Genomic DNA, 17,184 nt, shown 5'->3' on the forward strand with positions numbered 1-17,184 from the left:
CCATGGCCACAGCTCCAGCAAATGCGATGCTCCTCTGGCACTGTTTCCCTGGCGGCTGTCAGGGCTTGGGCAGGGATGGCTTTGTCCTCCACCAGCAGGGGAAGGCAAATGCTTCCAGGCCAACTAAGGTCACCAAAATAAGTGACTCAGTCCTATGACTTAAGAAAGACAAACAAAAGGCTAGGCCCAAGACTGGCTCAGTAGACATTCCAGATGGTGTGGAAATACTTCCTGGGAAATGAATGAATGTCCAGTAGTCCTCAGCTTCCTCATTCGTATCACCTGGAATCAGCCCAAGCAGGTCACTCTGAAAATCAGCCCAAACACACACCTCAGATATTATACACAGGAAATTTAGGCCTGTTTCTGTGTTTCAGGGCACCTTTTTTCCCCTTTTGTCCCATTTGTCATGGCACTTGAAGTCATGGAAACATCTGAAAGAATCAGATTTTTGCATGCCCTGACACCAAGTCACAAGGTGGAGGCTTGGCCATGGGATGTGCAGTCCTGCCAAAGAAGGTGGTCAGGAGGAAAGGACGGGGCTGTAGCTTTCTAAACTACTATTTCCAGAAAACCATAGAAACCCCCAAAAAACTATGTAAGTGGTGGGTATGCAGCAAGCACAGTGTTAGCTATTATGCTAATGTGTTTGTTGTTGGTGGTGGTTTTTTATTTCCTTCTCACAGCTGCACCATGAAATTCATGGAGTTAACTACACCAGAATAATCTATGATGTGGTCTTCATGCACAACTTTAACTGGATGATGGCCTTTTAACTATACTTTAAAAAAGAAAGCAAACAAACAAAAACACTAAAAAGACAAAGGATTGGAAAAAAAAAAGAGAGAAAAAAAAACACACCCACAATTCAGATCTAAAAGTTGGTGAGACAGAGAGGCTGTGATGCTGACAGCCACAGCCAGACCTGCTAAAGTGATTTGAGGCAAAGGATTCCACCACGAGAAAACATTAACTAGATCTTTTAGCATAAGGACTCAAGCTGCTCTCAGCACCCACAGCCCTAAGCACACCAGGCTCAGGATCATTTCACATCTATATTCCCATCTGGAGCGGAACAAGGCATTTCTTTTAAGTAAAGGGATTTTTAAGTTAGATGAAAGGACTTGCAGAGAACAAAATTTCTTCAGGACCATTCACAAGAATGCACAGCATCCGCTTTCTCCCCCAGCTCTGCTGTCCCATCCTCTGTAACGGTGCTTTTGTCCATTTGTGATTTTTTTGTTATTGTTTTTCATTCACCACCACCCAACCATCAGATAAGAAAGAAAAATCATATTGAGTTTTGTCATTATTTATTACAAATTAAACTTTGCAAATTACCATCTAAAAATCAATAGATTTAAATAAATATACAGATGTCAGGATGCTACATATGGCAGGTGTGCAATCAGTCACTTAAAGATGAGACATTATGCACATAAGGAGATATACATAGTACTTTACAGCAGTAGTTTTATTTTAAATTACTAGGCTCACATTAAACCATGTGCAAAGTTTCCTTTGGAACAAACCCTTTCAGGATTTTTTAAATTTTTTTTTCCAAATGACTCAAACCTTCAGAAGGTCAAATAGAAAAAAGTTTCACTGCAGCTTTGGGGACCAAATGATTAGCCTGTTGTTTCATTTACAATACAATCAATTGGTCTCATTTTGCTCCCCTCTCTAGGGCTTAAAGCAAAATCAAGGAAGTATTTTGTATGTCCAATGGGACTACACTTGCAACAACCACAGATTTTGGTCCATCACCAACTTCATGCAGTCTTTTTAAATGCTCATGTGTAATACTGGACTGGGCAGCAAGGGGGACCCAACAGTGGATCCAGGACAGTAATTATTTATCTGCACTAACCAGATGACAGTTGCAGCCACAATTTATAATAGAAGTTAATCTGCCCAGGCAAGCAAAAGTGCATTTGCAATACAGTTCCAGAGCCTTGAGACTGTTTGCCTAGAGTATGGGTTTCTAGGTTCTGGGCTCAGTGTTAATTCCAAATTATTCCTTCCCTCCTCCGAGCCAGCATCACAGTGCTGCCCTGGGGAAGCATCCATAATTTTGGCATGGGTTTAAGTCCAACCCTTTCTTCTAAAGCCGTGCAGACAGTGCTATGTTCTCTTCCTACTGATCCTTTTCTCCTTGTTAATCCCACCTGGCTGCCTCTTGCCTATTCTGGTTACACTTCTCATAGTGACATGCTATCCATATACTGGTTATTTGTTACATAGGGTCTGACTCAGAAACCTGATCTAAGCAAAGCAGCAAGCAAGCCTTTGCGTGCCATTTCCCCACCACCCATCTTCTCTGCCCCAAGCCCTTCCTTTCAGGCAGAGCTGAAAGCAAGCTGGGATATGGGGTGAAGAGCTGGAGGAGCTCTGCCCCACTAAGAGTACATCCCAGTGAATGAGCCAGGTTCACAGCACGGACCCCACCCAGACCAGCAGCTCATCTCTGCCTCGGACCCTCCCTCCCCAGGGCTCCACGGGGCTCCATGCACAGGGTTCTTGCATGGCAGGGCCAGAAGCTGCCAGTGAAATTTGGTTCTGCGTGAGCCTCCCCCCCAGACGCCGCTCTGCTGGTGGCAGGGGCCGTGCTTGGGTTTGGTGCAAGCTCCAGTGGAAGCAAGCTATCATCCGCCTGAAGAGCCACTGTAGGATGGCCCTTCAGTGAACTTCTCAGCCAAAGAATGCCACTGACCACCCAGTTGGCTTTCAGGCTTCGAGATGATATACCTTTTTATATAAACTGGGAGCTGTTTTACCATGGGAGTCTCATTCATATGCACATTACACTGTCTGAGAAGAGAAAAAAGTGCAAAGGTGGGCCCAGAGGCAGGCCACGCTGGAAGCAGCTTACGCCCATCTACCAGACCATGTCTGAAGGGGGCCAAGCTGGAACCATGCTCAAATTTGGTCCAAAGGCAGGGCAGACCAGGCCAGCGATACGGGCGTTCAGTGCTGCCAGGTCCAGACTGCCCAGAGCTGTTTGGTTTGGAAGTGATTTGACCTCCCAGCGTGGGCTGACCGCCTGCCTAGGACTCCAGTGCAGAGTTAAGCAAGTACTCTACCAGTAAGACCCTTGCCTGATCCAAAAAGGCACAATTCAGCTCCATGACACATCTATGACTGTATAGAGAGACACTGATTTCCCTTTATGACAGTCTCTGGAGTGCATGCAGTACTCGTTCACGCAACAGCAGCATGGAGACTTCCACTTCTTCCCCCCTCTGCTCATGGCCTTTCCTTCAGCTCTAACTACCAACAGCGGAGTTAGCGGCACCCACAGGACTCCAGATTCTTCTGGCGAACTTGGTTTGCACCTGTTCCTTATCTCTTCTTCTTCCAGATGCTTTTCTTCCAAGGCAAAACTGTTGGCTGAGCGTTCCTCTGAGAATAGCGCTGCTGCTTGCTGAACTGCAGGCTGGAAACAGCAAGATCCCTGTGAGCAGAAGAGACAAGAGGTTCATTCTCCAGTCCATTTTCCCAATTCTCAGCAACAGGCTATATTATGCTTTTTGCCAACCAGTCGGCATTTTTTTGTTGTTGTTTCTGTTTTTTGTTTTTGTGGGTCAGAAGAAGGGGGAAAGAAGAGTGGAAATTTCTAGCTGCAGCTGTATTAAGCCACAGCCCAATACCCCTTTTTTCAGCTGGGATGGCCCAGCTGGGGCTTTCCCAGATCTGCCTTTCAAATATTGTTCCCATTGCATCTGGTTTAACTGCCACCAATGGAACAATCCACCTTGAATTTACCAGCACCCTTTAATTCCTTTACACTTCTGGAATCCATGATCTCTTCCAGCACTGAGTTCCACAGTTCAGTGATGGGATGTAAGAACAGCTTTGATCTGAAGCTGCTACTCAATAAACCATTTTCTTATGGGATGACATACCTCTCTCTCTTCTTATACACCACCCATCCCTTATCAGAGGAACTTCCCACTCCAATCAAGAATTATATTATGGAGTATTCCTCTAGTGCGGGAGGAGGCAAAAAAATAAAAAAATAAAAAAGGTTCCCTCAGCTGTTAACCTTCAGTTCTACACAGCAGAAATGGTCAAGTCTGCTAATTTAAAGGGAAGGAGGAGGGGGAAGCCAAGTAAAATCCAAGTAGCAACTACTGGGGTCGTAGCCCCAGATTTTCAAGCACTTATGAGATAAATTCAGAGTGGGTTTAAATGTCACGCTTACCTGAGAGCTCTCAGCAGGCCGTGAGGGGAAGGCTTCCTATCATCGCTTTGCGGAGCCTTCATCGATGCTCCAGAGCTTGCTGGGAGCTTCAGACTCTGGCGGTACCTAAGGAGCAAGAAGAGATGCGTAAGCCACAGGCATGCAGCCATGCTACAGCAGGGACAGGGGGAATGCTGCTCTAACGTCACCAGTGACAGCCTAAGACAGCTCAACGCATATTTTTGAAGGGTTAATTGCAGCTACTTGAGTTATTTATAGCTCACTTTTACTGCTATCCTCTTTTGTCAGACCTTGCTCAATTCATCGTCATATTTAATGACTGGGGGTTTCAACTATTGCTTTGATAAGAAATTAATGACATCTCTACAATAACTTCGCTCCTCCCCCCCCCCACTCCCACAGAGGATGCACTCTATACTGCTGGCTGCAGTGAGACCAGTGAGAGTGTGCACGATAGACACAGCATGCTACAGAAGGTATTTGACTTCGAGTCCCAGCTCAGAGGAGACAGTGGCATCCCAAAGCAGCTTCACGCCCCCGACTCGCCCCTCTCCCAGCGTGCTGCCAGCGCCTCCCTTCCCACCAGCACACCCAGCACTTCCTCAGCTTGCTGGCACCAGGAGGGATGGAGTAACATTGCTTCATATCAGCTAGTAAAGAGACTATTGTACAACAAAAACACCCTGGTGACACTTTGCCAGGGCTTCTTGGGAGGGGTATGAAAGCCACTAGACAAGTTCCAGCTGTTTGCAAAGAGCTGCAGGGAGGCAGGAGAGCTCCTGTAGCTCCAACCTTCAGCCGCCCGTTTGCACCCTCGCTGAGCAGCCCCCAGGAGCATCCCCAGGACCCCCTCAACTCACCCGGGTTTCGGCTGGCAGAAGTTGGTACAGATGCTGTCCCTCGAGTGCGAGCACTCGCACCTGCTGAGCGACCTCTTGCGCCGCCTTGGCGGGCTTCCCAAGCCATAGGGAGCGGTGTGTCTGTTGAAAACAAGAGAAATCAGCTACGCAACTAACTTTTTATTAGCCACCAGGTTTATAACGTAGTCTTGGGTGGCAGCCAAGCCAACATCATGATAATAAAAGACTCATCTATAGACATAAGGTGAAAAGGCCACTGATAATTTAAAGCCTTTAAACTCCAGCTCCTCTCCCACCTACTGTTTACCCTACCCCTCCCAAGGAGATTGCTGTGCCAGCGTGTGCTGGGTTGCAAGTGGCATTTTCTCTCCTTGCTGCAGCACCCGAGCGCCTGCACAAGGGCTGCTGCACGGGCTGGGCTGGGCGAGCTGGCAGACGATTAGGGTGATGAAGAGCACGAGGAGCGCGGCTGCCTCAGCTCACCAGCCACTCCGGCAGCGAGTGGCCAATTTCTCAAGCATGGAGAAGTCAAGGCTGTCCCTCTCCCAGAAGTTTTTTACGCACAGGACATAGTACAAATCAAGATGTCTTGGAGCCATAACAGGTTCTTCAGCTCACAGCGTGCTTTCAGAGCTGTTAGCATGTGTGCATTCCCACTCCATCTCTGATCACAATCTACCCTCCCAGAGGGTTTAGGATTGGCAGTGATTGAAACTATTCACCGAGCAAGCAGTGAGTTGTAATTGCACGTTAGCAAGCATGATTATAACCACACCTGAGTACATGTGTTTTGCTACAAAGCGTTGGCCATTGGTCTGAAACTGCACAGAAAGCTGCTTTAGCATTCTTGAGGGCAGGACTTGGCAGCCACGGGACTTTAGTGCCAACCCACCACTGTCTCATTAACAATGCTGGCAGGCAGCAGGCAGGGTTACAGTTTGCGAGAGGGTAAAGTAACTTATCTGTCTTGCAGTTATAACATCTTGGTATTGCTTTTGCCTTGCAGAGGTACAAATCTCAAATAAAGATAAAGCCATGGGGAGGCAGCGCCCTGTGCTTTCATCCCCCTCGCCTGTGGGTTATGCTGAAACTCCTGAGCAGAAGCACAGCTTGTCCCTTTCCACAAGTTGGGAAGGGCTGAACTCACAATGCTCTGCAGTGCAGGTGCTGCAAGAACCTCACGGGGCTGGGACCCTTTCTCACCCTCCTCTAACCAAAGCCCATCCTGGATCAGAAAGCCCCGTCACTCATCCACAGAGCCATCCCCCCAAAAAAAACTATTCGCAGACTTACCCAGGTGTGTTGACCCAGATAATATCCAGGTGACAGAAGTAAATGCACTCTTTATCCAGCCAGCTGTTGCACGAACATCGCTTGGTCCTCAGGTGCGCTGCGCTGGCCGCGGCGAGGTGGGACTCCAGAGGAGGCTGGCCCATACCTGCAGCAGGAGGAGGAAGGGATGAGTTGCCGGCTTGGTGTGGAGCACCGGAGCACCCGTTGCAATTACACCTCTGCAATTACACCCCCGGCAAGCATTAGGGCGATTTCAATATGCAAGCAAGAGGTGCAGCCCGGCTGCTCGGGCTCACCGAGGACTTGCATAACCCCGGCAGCTGGGGCACGGCGGAGCCGCCACGCAAAGCCCCCCACGGGGCCCCCTCCTGCCCCGCTCCCCAGCCCAGGCTCACCATCTTCCAGAAGGATGCAGAGGGCGAGCGCCAGCAGCACGGCACCGGCGGGGTGGCTGGGCATGGCCGCGGGACTCGCAGGAATGGGCTGAGCTGGCAGGAGAGAGACTTGGAGGATTTCTAAATTATTTTTTTTTTTTTCCTCCAAATTTTTTTTTTTCTCCCCCCTTCTGTTTTTCCCCTGTCCTCCTGCCCCACGCTGCTTCTCCCGGAGCCGCCGCGACGCGTCTGGAGGCAGCGGGCTCCCGGCAGGTGCTTTATAGCCCCGCCGCCGCCGCGTCACGGCCGCGCTCCGCCCCGCCGCGTGAAACGGCCGCGGGGGAACGCAGCGGGACCCGGGCACGCGTGGGGGGGGCGAGGGGGGGCGGTGGCGGCCCCCGGGGCCGCCCTCGTCCACCTGCCGCCCCGCTCCAACGCCCCCCCTCGGCACGCCGCCAGCCCCGCCGCTCCCCCCCCCAGCTGCCAGAAACACGCGTGGGCCGCCCCGTCCCGAGGGGCAGCGTGGGGATGGGGACGGTGCGGGGCGAATTCCCACGCGGGGAGGCGGCGGGGGCTGCTTGATGCGTGGGTACGGCGCGTGCAGGCGGCTGCGCGCAGGTTTTTCCCCCCCGTGGGGGGCGCCCCGAGTGGGGTTTGCTGCTGCCCACGCTGCCGGCAGCAGTAGGGGCGGGCCGCAGTGTGCAGCCGCGGCCGGCAGATGGAGCGGGAGGGGTGCGCGCAGCGCCGTGGGAGCCCGCCGCTCCCTGCCCCACGCGTGGGGCCGCCCCCGGCCGTGTGCCCGCAGAGGGTCACCCTCGTTCCTGCAGCTCCGCGTTGCTCCTCCTCCGGGCATGGCAAAAAAAAAAAAAACAAATGCCCCAAACCCCAAAATCTAAGTGCAAAGGCAGAAATCAGCAGGCTAAACTGCTCCGCACGGGAAGGCTGATTGAACCCGGGTACAGTAAGCGTAATTCAAGCCAAGTAAACGTCAGGTTAAATTGTTACTCCGTTTAGTAAGGTACATCTCTTAAATGAAATTTACAGTCTCTGCTTTCCTTCTCACTCTTTTTTTACCAAATCAGTTTAAAGTCTTTTGCTGGGTTGAGCAATTAGGATTGTCTGCAGTAAAACTGCCTGACTGCTGCCTGATTTTGCTTCAACATCAATAACAGCATACTCAACACTACCTGCACGCTTTTAGAATTCGAAGGATGTAAAATATACCAGGCAACTCCTGGAGTGCATGAGGAGCCAGGTGAAGCCACTTTGTCTTGCCCATCAGGTGCTTCATGCAGGGGTAGGGAACTGTCCTCCAGAAGAGCGCTGGGTGCTGACCACAGCAGGGATGGGAGCAGCTCCCAGGCACCGCGCGTCCCCTGGGGCCATCGCTCCGGCTCAGAGAGACAGCTCCTGGCCTCACAGATCCTGAGCACATCTTGGGAGTGGAGCCCGCCTAAGAGCACAAGCTGGTTAGAAAAGCCAAAAACAAAACAAAAGAACAAAAAAAAAACCTACTACTGTGCTTGACTTTCTCAAGGCTTCTTAGGAAAGGGAGTGTATTTTTATCTGTTTGCTATGAACTATTTAGGTTTTTATTACACTGTTGTCATGAAAAGATACAAGCTGATGTGAATTACAGTGATTCAGTGTGAGGTCTAATGCACAGTGGAGGAGTGGAAAGAAAAATGCAGTGAGCCAGGATGTGGAAACCTGATTTCACCTGAGCAATAGCTTCTGCTCACTGCATCTCATGGCAATAAAATGGGTTACGATTGCATTCCTGCTAGCAATGACGAGAGGTTTTAACATTCACCCTGACCAAGCAGCAGGGTGAATCCCTCTCTGTATTCATGGAAATGAACACAAAAGTTGTGTGCTGGGGAAAATCCATAGTGGAATCAAAATAATATGCTTGGGGGAAATTATTGCTCTATTCACCAAACAGCTCTGATCCTGATGGCACATGGGAACATAGATACAGCAGAGAGCTCCATTTATTGAGTGGGGATGAAGTGAGGGGGGCACTGGAGGCCCGGAAAGATGAAAAACATACAGCTGGGGATGCAGCTATAATAGCAATGTAGAAGAAACATTAGACAGAGAAAATCAGGAATAATGAAAAGTTTAAAGAAAAAAAAAAAGAGAAAAAGTTGTAACTGATAAAATAACACTTCTGTGTGAGCAGCAAACAAGCAGAAGCAAAAGGAGGGAAGATTTTGACCTCTGTACCAATGCAACAATAATTCTAAAGACAATAGGGAAGTATAATAGCAGTGTTACCTGTTACAGCCCATATTCCAGCTGTGCCAAGTTTCAGACTTATGTCTGAGTTTAGATACTAGATGGCATTCCAGATGCCAATTCAGTGATTTAATAAATCTGCCCTGGCTCCAGTTTCTGTGATCCTCATTCTGGTCACTGCAGGATGAAAGAAGATATTCTCGACGTGGGGAAGGTAACACAGCAGTAATTACCCACACAGAGGTAACACAGAGGCTGGGGAATGAATTACATCATTTTGCTTGAAGAAGGGGCACTTTCTTAGAAAGGGTGCTACCAGTCATTTTCACAAAGCACGAGGCAGAGCCATGGTTATATGCCTTTCCAGGATTCATTTACTGAAAGGATCAGCAGAGAACTTCTTTGCATGAAAACTTCTCATTCCTCTGGGACGGAAGAAGAGTTCCAAGTTAACCTGAGGTTTTGGAGATCTGGGTTCAAGGTATTTCCTTTACCAGACTCCTTTTGTGTCCATAGCTTTGTCAATTAGCCTACATTTCCAAGAAGCACGTGAAGGCACTTGTATCTGTAAAGCTCTTACGCTGTGTTACTAGAAGAAGACAAGTGCTGGTTATCCGCTAGGTATCTGCCTTTAATGCCAGGTACAAAAATAACTTTACAAACCAGGCCTTTCATCCAAGATCTCTCACTTGTTTTGTTCATCTCTCATAAATCCCAAGAGTGATTTACACTGCTGCAGAAAATGGAGCAAATGTTACACCCTCTTGTTCATATATGCTTAGTGAATGGAGTTTGAACTCCTTTTTTTCTCCAGGAAATACCCTACTGTGTTGAGCAGGCACAAACCTGACCATCATAAGTATGGATGTTTGGCACCAGTGCTTCAAAGATCTTAAAGGATGTGGAGTTATGGACGAAGATGCTTGTGAGAGGCATGCAGGAGCCTTACAGAGGTGGGATTGGGATTGCATTGACCAGGACAGTTTTGAACTGACTGTGCTCTGACAGCTTTGTACAGGACTACAGAATTTCCATGTAATAAACGACGACTTTTACAAAGCAGTTTTCCTGTAGGCTTGCAGAGAACACCTTCTAGGCATAAGGCAAAACAGCTGTTTCAGCATCAACCATCCCCTCAGATTATTACCCTGGTATGTAACTATCATTTCAAGAGCAGCTCCTTGTTTTAGGCCAAGCATTCGATTCCCCTTCGTACCATGGGCTGGGAGGTTCAGCCTCGACCGAGAGCGGTGGTTCTCCCTGTCCTCCTGGCCACAGAGAAGCTGCTCCTGTGACTGTCCCTGCGCCCCTGACAAAGAGCAGGGGACACGGTTTCCCAGGGCCAACACTCCTGGCATTATCACCACGCTAAAACTGCTAAGGAAAACAACAGGCTGGAGCAGAGGGACGGGTCCGGGCTACACAAACAAGGCTTCCAAAGAAGGAACAAAGCCGTACACAGGGTCTTAAATGCCAAAGATGGGCTTTGCCTCCTGCAGTTATTTTTTCCCTTTTGTTTCTGACTGTAGGAATACATTGTTCACTTCATTGTGAAGAGTTCCAGGCAGACATGACGAAAGGGACAAAACAGCTCAAGAAAAGAGACGTCCCGTGCAGCATTCATGAAATGCGCTGTTTGGAAACCAGGAACGAGCAAACAGGAAAGCGCTTTAACCATTGAGAAGACGGGATCCCGGTGTGTTTTTGGCACCGGCGGGAACAATGGGGTGATGTCACAAGCCAGAATTCCCCACGGTGGGTGGAAGCCCAGCAAATAATCATAATTCTTGTCCTGGGACATTAGTAAAATTTTTCCACAGTTTGTCATCCCCCACTGAGTCTCTGTTAGGAAGTATAGGAAGGCGACATTGTCAAGTAAGGTTTCCTCTGGGAGAGTTGTGTCCCCTCCTCCCCCCATCAGCACATGATTTTTTATAAATCGCAGCTTTCTGGTGACTACAAGGAATTTCATTAGAGCAACACTGATGTTCGGAGGCTGAGGACTGAGCTGTCTGAACAATATATTTCACCCTATGAAGAAGGGTGCATGTGAGGGTCTGGATACTTGTAAGGGCAAAGTGGCAGAAGCATCATTTGCTACCCAGGACTTTAAGCCGACAAAGCATTGCTACAGAGCTTTGTCCTTATAGTTTGAAAAGTGCTGAGAATGGCAAGGAACTTAGGTGACCCCATCCTCTCCAAACATTAGGGTCTGGAGAATTTCAGCCTAGTTTAAGGCTATCGAATGGCATGAGTAATACTAGGGCATCCTCTGTATCCTAACCTCACTCTTTTATTTTGGCTTCAAGTCAATGGACAGTGACCTGGAATGTGCTCCAAGCACCCAGGCATTTTCTGAAGCAGCTCTTGAACTCCCCCTGGCTCCTTTCTTTGGACAGGGACTAGTCCCATGCTGAGTCTGGGGTAGCCAAGCAATCCTTGCAGGCACTGACAAATTTCAGTCACTGACAAATTTCGGTCATTGTTTAGCTATTACTGAAAATCCACGCAGCTCCCACCTGTCCAAAATCTGTTCTGCAAGAGCCTGGTCAGCCTTTGTGTGGATCACACCAACTCTAGGTTGTCGCTTTCCTTTTTTTTTTTTTTTTTTTTTTTTTGAACTTTGGTGTGAGTACAAGGGAGAGAAAGGACTGCCTAGCTGTGCTGGACATGGGATTACTTTTTCAACAGCAAAAAGGACTTGAATGACTGTAAATCAGTCATGAAATGGCAACCTTACAGAAAAGAAGCTTTAAGACCCGAGCGCCTGCATGGTTTACTAATAGATTTGTCCCTGTTCTATGTCGGTGGTTTGCATTATCAACGCCTGAATAGAACACGAGGGGTTGTTTACCACAGTCCCATTTTCTAGATATTTGTGTGTTTTCCCCATCCTTGGACTTTCCAGAGAAATCCTTTGTCCCTCGCAGACATGGAGAGAGGCAGCCTGGCCCCAGGCATTGGGTCTGCCTTTGGAAACTGTGAGATCTGTCCTGCTGCCCCCATCTCTCCACACCACAAGGTGGGCAGAAATCCCCCCAGGAAGGTGAAGGGAGGAGGAGAGGTCAGCCAGGAGGATGGAAGATGCTGCCTCCATCCTTCCCAGTGAGGTGGGAAGGGGGCAAGGAGCAGCAGCTGGGCAGGCTTTGCATGGACCAGGAGAGGAGTAGCATCGCCCAGAAGGTGTCTGTCCCTGTGGCAGTGCTGACCCCTGGGCATGAAGGAATTATCTCAGACCTTTCCTGCATGTAGAGGAGACAAAGCCACTGGCTTTGCTCTGCAGGGAGCACTTTCCTGATACTTTTTTTTTTTTCTGCCACTTTTCCTACCACTTTTCCAGCTGAGTTTAAATTTACAGCTGTCTTGAGTGGCTATGAGATAGCACAGGGAGAGGGCAGGCATCAAATAAAAACATGCTGCCTTTCCTCAGTACTTCTCCACTTTAACTAGAGGTCTCAGGAGTCATTTAAAGAGGGCAAGTCTGGTATCACTGGGGTTATGGCCATGATGGGTCTGCCTTGGCAAGTCTGTCAGGCAAGAGGAGGCCCCTGCGGCACTGCAATTCAGGAAGCTGCTAATGAAAATGTAAGGGCAAGATTGCCTCTAGGACCAGTCTGAATCAGTTCCTGGAAGGGACTAGCTAAATTGGTGATATTGTGAATATGGCAATGTGTGATTAACTTTGGAAAGCACATTCAACCTCGTATATTGAGACTCTCCTAGTACATCAGGCTCAGATGAGACCTACAGCAGGTGCTGACAATGCCCTATTCCTTGCAGCAGGACTCGTCCACCTTCCCCTTCAGCATCTCCTTCTCGTACTGCCACAGCCCACAGATCTGATCTAGTCTTGTTTTCCCATTGTTATTTTAAAGTCGTAATAAATGTTCTGCTGCTGACACCTTTTTCTATGTGAGCTCTTGCAGAGAGATGCACTAGTAAAAACTTGCAGTTCTCCCACACCGAGAAATTTTCTGTACTTTTCAGCATGGTTTACTCCTTCTTTCAAAAATGTAGGGACCCATCATATTCCTTCCTCACTTCCTGGGAAGCAAAAGCATGTTCACCCTTTTTCTGTGGATGGAAAAGCTGTGCCAAAGGGGAACATTTGCAGGTAAGATTTTTTTTTTATGGAGTTAAATTGAATGACAATTGCAAATCTGTCCTGTGTGCCTGTCTGATTACATACTTTCTCTGCCCAAAGGGCAAGAAAAGAAAAGCACAGTGTGTGTTTAGACAGCCCATGGAGACATTCCTTGTACGTTGGGTGTTCATTGGAACACTTTAATATGGATGTCTGCGTTTACTCCACCCTGATGGTTGAACTCCTTCAGATTTTCAGAATGATGAGTGACCTGGAATTTATAATTACAATAGGTGTAATGCAATTAATCACCACCTCAGAGCTGTCTTCTATCGCTAACTGCTTTATGATATCAATCCTTTGCAGCCAGTGCAAGAGAACAGCTTGTGTAACATAGCTACTTCCAGCTGAGACAAGTTCAATGGGGTTCCTACCACCCGGAGAGGTGCAAAGATCCCTTTCTGCTCCTCTGCAACAGCTGCTTTCTGCAAATGCCAAGGAGTTCCAGGTTGCAGATAGCAATATATGTGGTGAGCCGTACCAGCAGATGACATATATGCTTGAAGTCCTCCTTAAGCACCTAGTTTCTATTTAGCCAGCACCTTATATCCATTCCGCATCTTGCTTTCTGGTTTGTTTTCTGGGAAGATAAATGGGGTAAGCATTTCTGCTCCTGATGCTGCAAAACTCAGTCACAGACAGAAGCTAATATAAGAGAGTAAGGCAGAAGTTAAATATAGGTTGAAGAAAAACAAAGAAAACAGAGAAGATCTAAGTATATGCCCTTTAAACCTCAGCACAGGTATATGTGGTTAATTATTAATTATTGATATGGTTTATTGATGTATTGATGTATTGATTTGTGCCACCTGGAGGACAGATCCCATTGTTCTGAACAATGTATAAACCCATGGCTGTACCTGAAGAGTTTGCAGAGATTTTTCCAAGGAGAAGAGCAGATGCTGGAACACTGACAAGTTTGAATGCTTAGAGTATCTGAGTTTTCCCTCCACGCTATGAGCAGAATAAAAAAAAAATCAAGCTTTTGAATAGGACAATTTGTTACATTTAGTAAAATCATTTCAGCTCTCTGTCTTGCAATTTGTTTCAAAACGATTGAAATAATTTCATTTTATTTACTCAGAAGGGTTCAATATTGTAATGGAAACATTTTGTCCTGTGAAAATGCAAAATTTCTATCAGACTTGCAACTTTTTCAGACACCTTGTTTTTAAAGGAAATAAGAAATGTTTGGATTGAAAAAATACTAACATTTCCAGCAAACTAAGAAGGTCATAATTTCCATCCAGCTCCATTTGCAATTTTGGTAGGAGATGAGAGACTCCAGTCTGCAGAAGCAGATCATTTAGGGAAGGAAACAACGAAAGTTTTACAAGAAATTTTAATTAAAGTAGGAATAATTAGGTGCTGAGGAATCACAACACAAACTTGGCAAGGGATCAGTCTATGCTAGCAGTGTCTTTTTGCTGTATGTCTCTGCCCTTGGACAGATGTAACCATAATTTCAGTTACTGGTTAACCAGCTTGCCATGAAACTTCAATTCTTAGAGGCTGGTTTATATTATAACTATTGGTATCTGACTGTAAGTCCAGAGGGATCAGAGCTAAGGGTTGCAACTTGATTTTCTACTTCACTAGGAATTCTGCAATTTTCTATTCCAGTACAAAAAGGTGTAAAACTATGAGGAACTTCATATAAAGCAGAATTTTGAAAAGTGATCTTAGGTCAGGTCTCAAAAGGTATTATTCTGAGCAAATACTTACAATTGTTTCGTCTGAAAAATAATTCTAGTATACTGAAAAAAAAATCACTTTGAAAAGTAAATTTAAACAGAACAGAAAAATAACCCATTTCAAAACTGTAGAAATGAGATACTGCAAATTCATAATGATGATTAATTTTGTCAGTTTTGTTGTTAATTTGGTGTTTTCAGTACAACCAATATATTTGTAAATGATGTTTAACAATGTGTTGGTCACTGTTTGTGTTTGTTATTCATCCAAAATAACTGTATTTCTAAATCTCGCTTTGTTTCTATGTCCCAATAGAAAAATGGTGGAGAAGAGAAGAAAGAAGGAAATCTTCTCCTTTTTTCTTACCACTCATTGTTTTGTCTATTTATTCTAAAAACTCCTTGGCTGTTTGTGACGGGTCCGAGCTCCCTGACCCCAGCTCAGAGACCAGGTCTCCAACGGGTGCTGCTGAGCAGGGAGCAGTGTTGCCATTGAGCGGTTTTGCTGTGAAGGCCATGCATTAGTTATGTCTGATGTGTTGGCTCTTGGATGCCACAAGACATATCCTTTGTCACTGGAGATAATGAAAGGTCCAGGGGAAAACAAGGCAGATGAGCAGCAAAGGAGGTGAAAGGACTCGGCTCCCCCGGAGAAGTTTCTATTTTTATCTCAGATTCCTCAAAATAGCCTCTGCGGTGTTTACGGGGTGGTTTTCTCTGGTGTGAATCATGCGGAGCTGTGTGCTCCTCCTGCTCAGCATTGCCACAGTCCATGGGGTCTCTCCAGATGATGGAGGAGCTCGGCACGGAGAGGGATGGGGGATGAGAGGGTGTTACGGTGCTGAGAGGAAGGATGCCCAAAACCTTCGTAGGAGCTTCCAGGCAACCTCCTATGAAAATCCCTCTCTTCAGCCACTGAGGCTCCATCGTGCTGCCAGTGAGCAAGACCAAACCTGCCTCCCACCCTGGGCACAGCCTGCACCCCACCACCACCTCCACAGAGGGACGTAGCCTGAGGAGGTAGCAAGAAATTCACTAGTCCCTGGGGTGGTCACTGCCTCACTTTTGGGGGCTTTTAGTAAAGTATGGTCTGGGCACTTTGACTGGAAACCATTGAACAAGGCAGCAAAGTGTCCTGAGCCATGTCTCCAAACAGGTTGTCCACGAACCCTGGTAACCTCCTCTGAACTCCCCTCCACCTGGCCAGGCTTTGCTCCTCCGTGCTCCCACACACCAGAGCATCAGCAAGCCCCATCCTTCCGCCACTGCCTTCCCTTCCCCTCTCATAGGAGCAGCTCTGCCTCCTGCATGGTCAATCCCTCTCGCTGTTTTCTTCAGAGGGCTCTGTTTTAGTTTGGCTCAGCCATAAAGCAGACGCAGTTCTCACTGCCCTCCCGCAGACCTACATTTCCAAGTCCCTTCATTTTCCTCTCTGCAGTAATCCTCATCTGCCTGACACCAAAGCTGTTAAGCTCAATAAATTGATGACGATAAGGAACTCCAAATCAGCTACATTGGAAAACTGTGTTCAGTACCATTTTTCTTCTGCAAGCTTCCTCCAGGGCCCTGGGAAATGTGAAAACATAGGTCTGAAAATTTTAGGCATTTTTCTGTCAGCATGGTAAGACCAAAAACTTTTAGAAATATAAGCTGAATGTTCAGAAGTGCTTTTGTCTCAGACTGCAAATCTGCAAAGTGCTGCTCTCACAATCGTTAATCGTGAATGGTCTCCAAAAGTTCAGTAGAAGAACTGATTAGGCTTTTCTCACAATAGATGAGATCCTTCAAGAGGTTCCCTCCCTTCTCACCGTATCCAGTCAGCTCACTGTTCAGACACTTGCTTTCAAGCCTCTACTTTAAGCACTATCAACTTAGTTGTACAAAATAGAAGGGAAGATTTGAAAAAGCCCATCCCAGGTAACCTCATTGTCTCCTACCAAGAGGGGTCTGTGCTCAAGAGCCACAGCATAAAATAGGTAAAGTGGTTATTCACACTTGGCCTCTCCCACAGCCCAGGGAAGTGCTGTAACCACTGGGCTTGGAGTCTACTAGTACACACACATGTCTGAGGGCTCGTCTCTGCTGTCTTTTGTGTGGGTTTGGCAGGCTCTGCAAATGCCTAATGGATCAGGTCTTGCCAACAAAACAGAAAGTGGGGAACGCCTAGTTTAAGAGTCTCTCTAGGGCTTGTGCACAAGCAGCTCACCATGTCCAAAGAGCTAAATCCAGAGGGGATTAAGTGCTCAAGCCTAGCATGTAGGCATCCTTGAGAAACCTAAAACCTCAGCTGCTACCTAACACTGTAGGTGCTTTAGGTGCCTAGGTGCTGACGTTCCTCCAAAGGAGTGCACACGAAACTGTCTACACCCCAGGC

At 47.3% G+C, this 17,184-nt stretch overlaps 1 protein-coding gene and 1 long non-coding RNA gene across 2 annotated transcripts; one reads left to right on the forward strand and one right to left on the reverse strand.

The window, feature by feature from the left end:
* Positions 1-1,296: 1,296 nt before the first annotated feature.
* On the reverse strand, positions 1,297-6,979 carry EDN2 (endothelin 2). Its single transcript, XM_013197657.3, has 5 exons — positions 6,753-6,979; positions 6,358-6,502; positions 5,065-5,184; positions 4,205-4,309; positions 1,297-3,454 (listed from the first exon to the last, which is right to left on the reverse strand). Exons 1-5 carry the CDS (start codon positions 6,814-6,816, stop codon positions 3,343-3,345), a joined length of 546 nt encoding a protein of 181 aa, XP_013053111.2. The 5' UTR covers positions 6,817-6,979; the 3' UTR covers positions 1,297-3,342.
* A 3,322-nt stretch (positions 6,980-10,301) lies between these two features.
* LOC106046569 (uncharacterized) lies at positions 10,302-13,586 on the forward strand. Its single transcript, XR_001213307.3, has 3 exons — positions 10,302-10,847; positions 12,990-13,086; positions 13,423-13,586. It is a non-coding gene; the product is annotated as an uncharacterized lncRNA (long non-coding RNA).
* The last annotated feature ends 3,598 nt before the right edge of the window (positions 13,587-17,184 follow it).

The sequence above is a fragment of the Anser cygnoides genome, chromosome 24 (assembly GCF_040182565.1).
Source record: "Anser cygnoides isolate HZ-2024a breed goose chromosome 24, Taihu_goose_T2T_genome, whole genome shotgun sequence".
Lineage (NCBI taxonomy): Eukaryota > Metazoa > Chordata > Aves > Anseriformes > Anatidae > Anser > Anser cygnoides.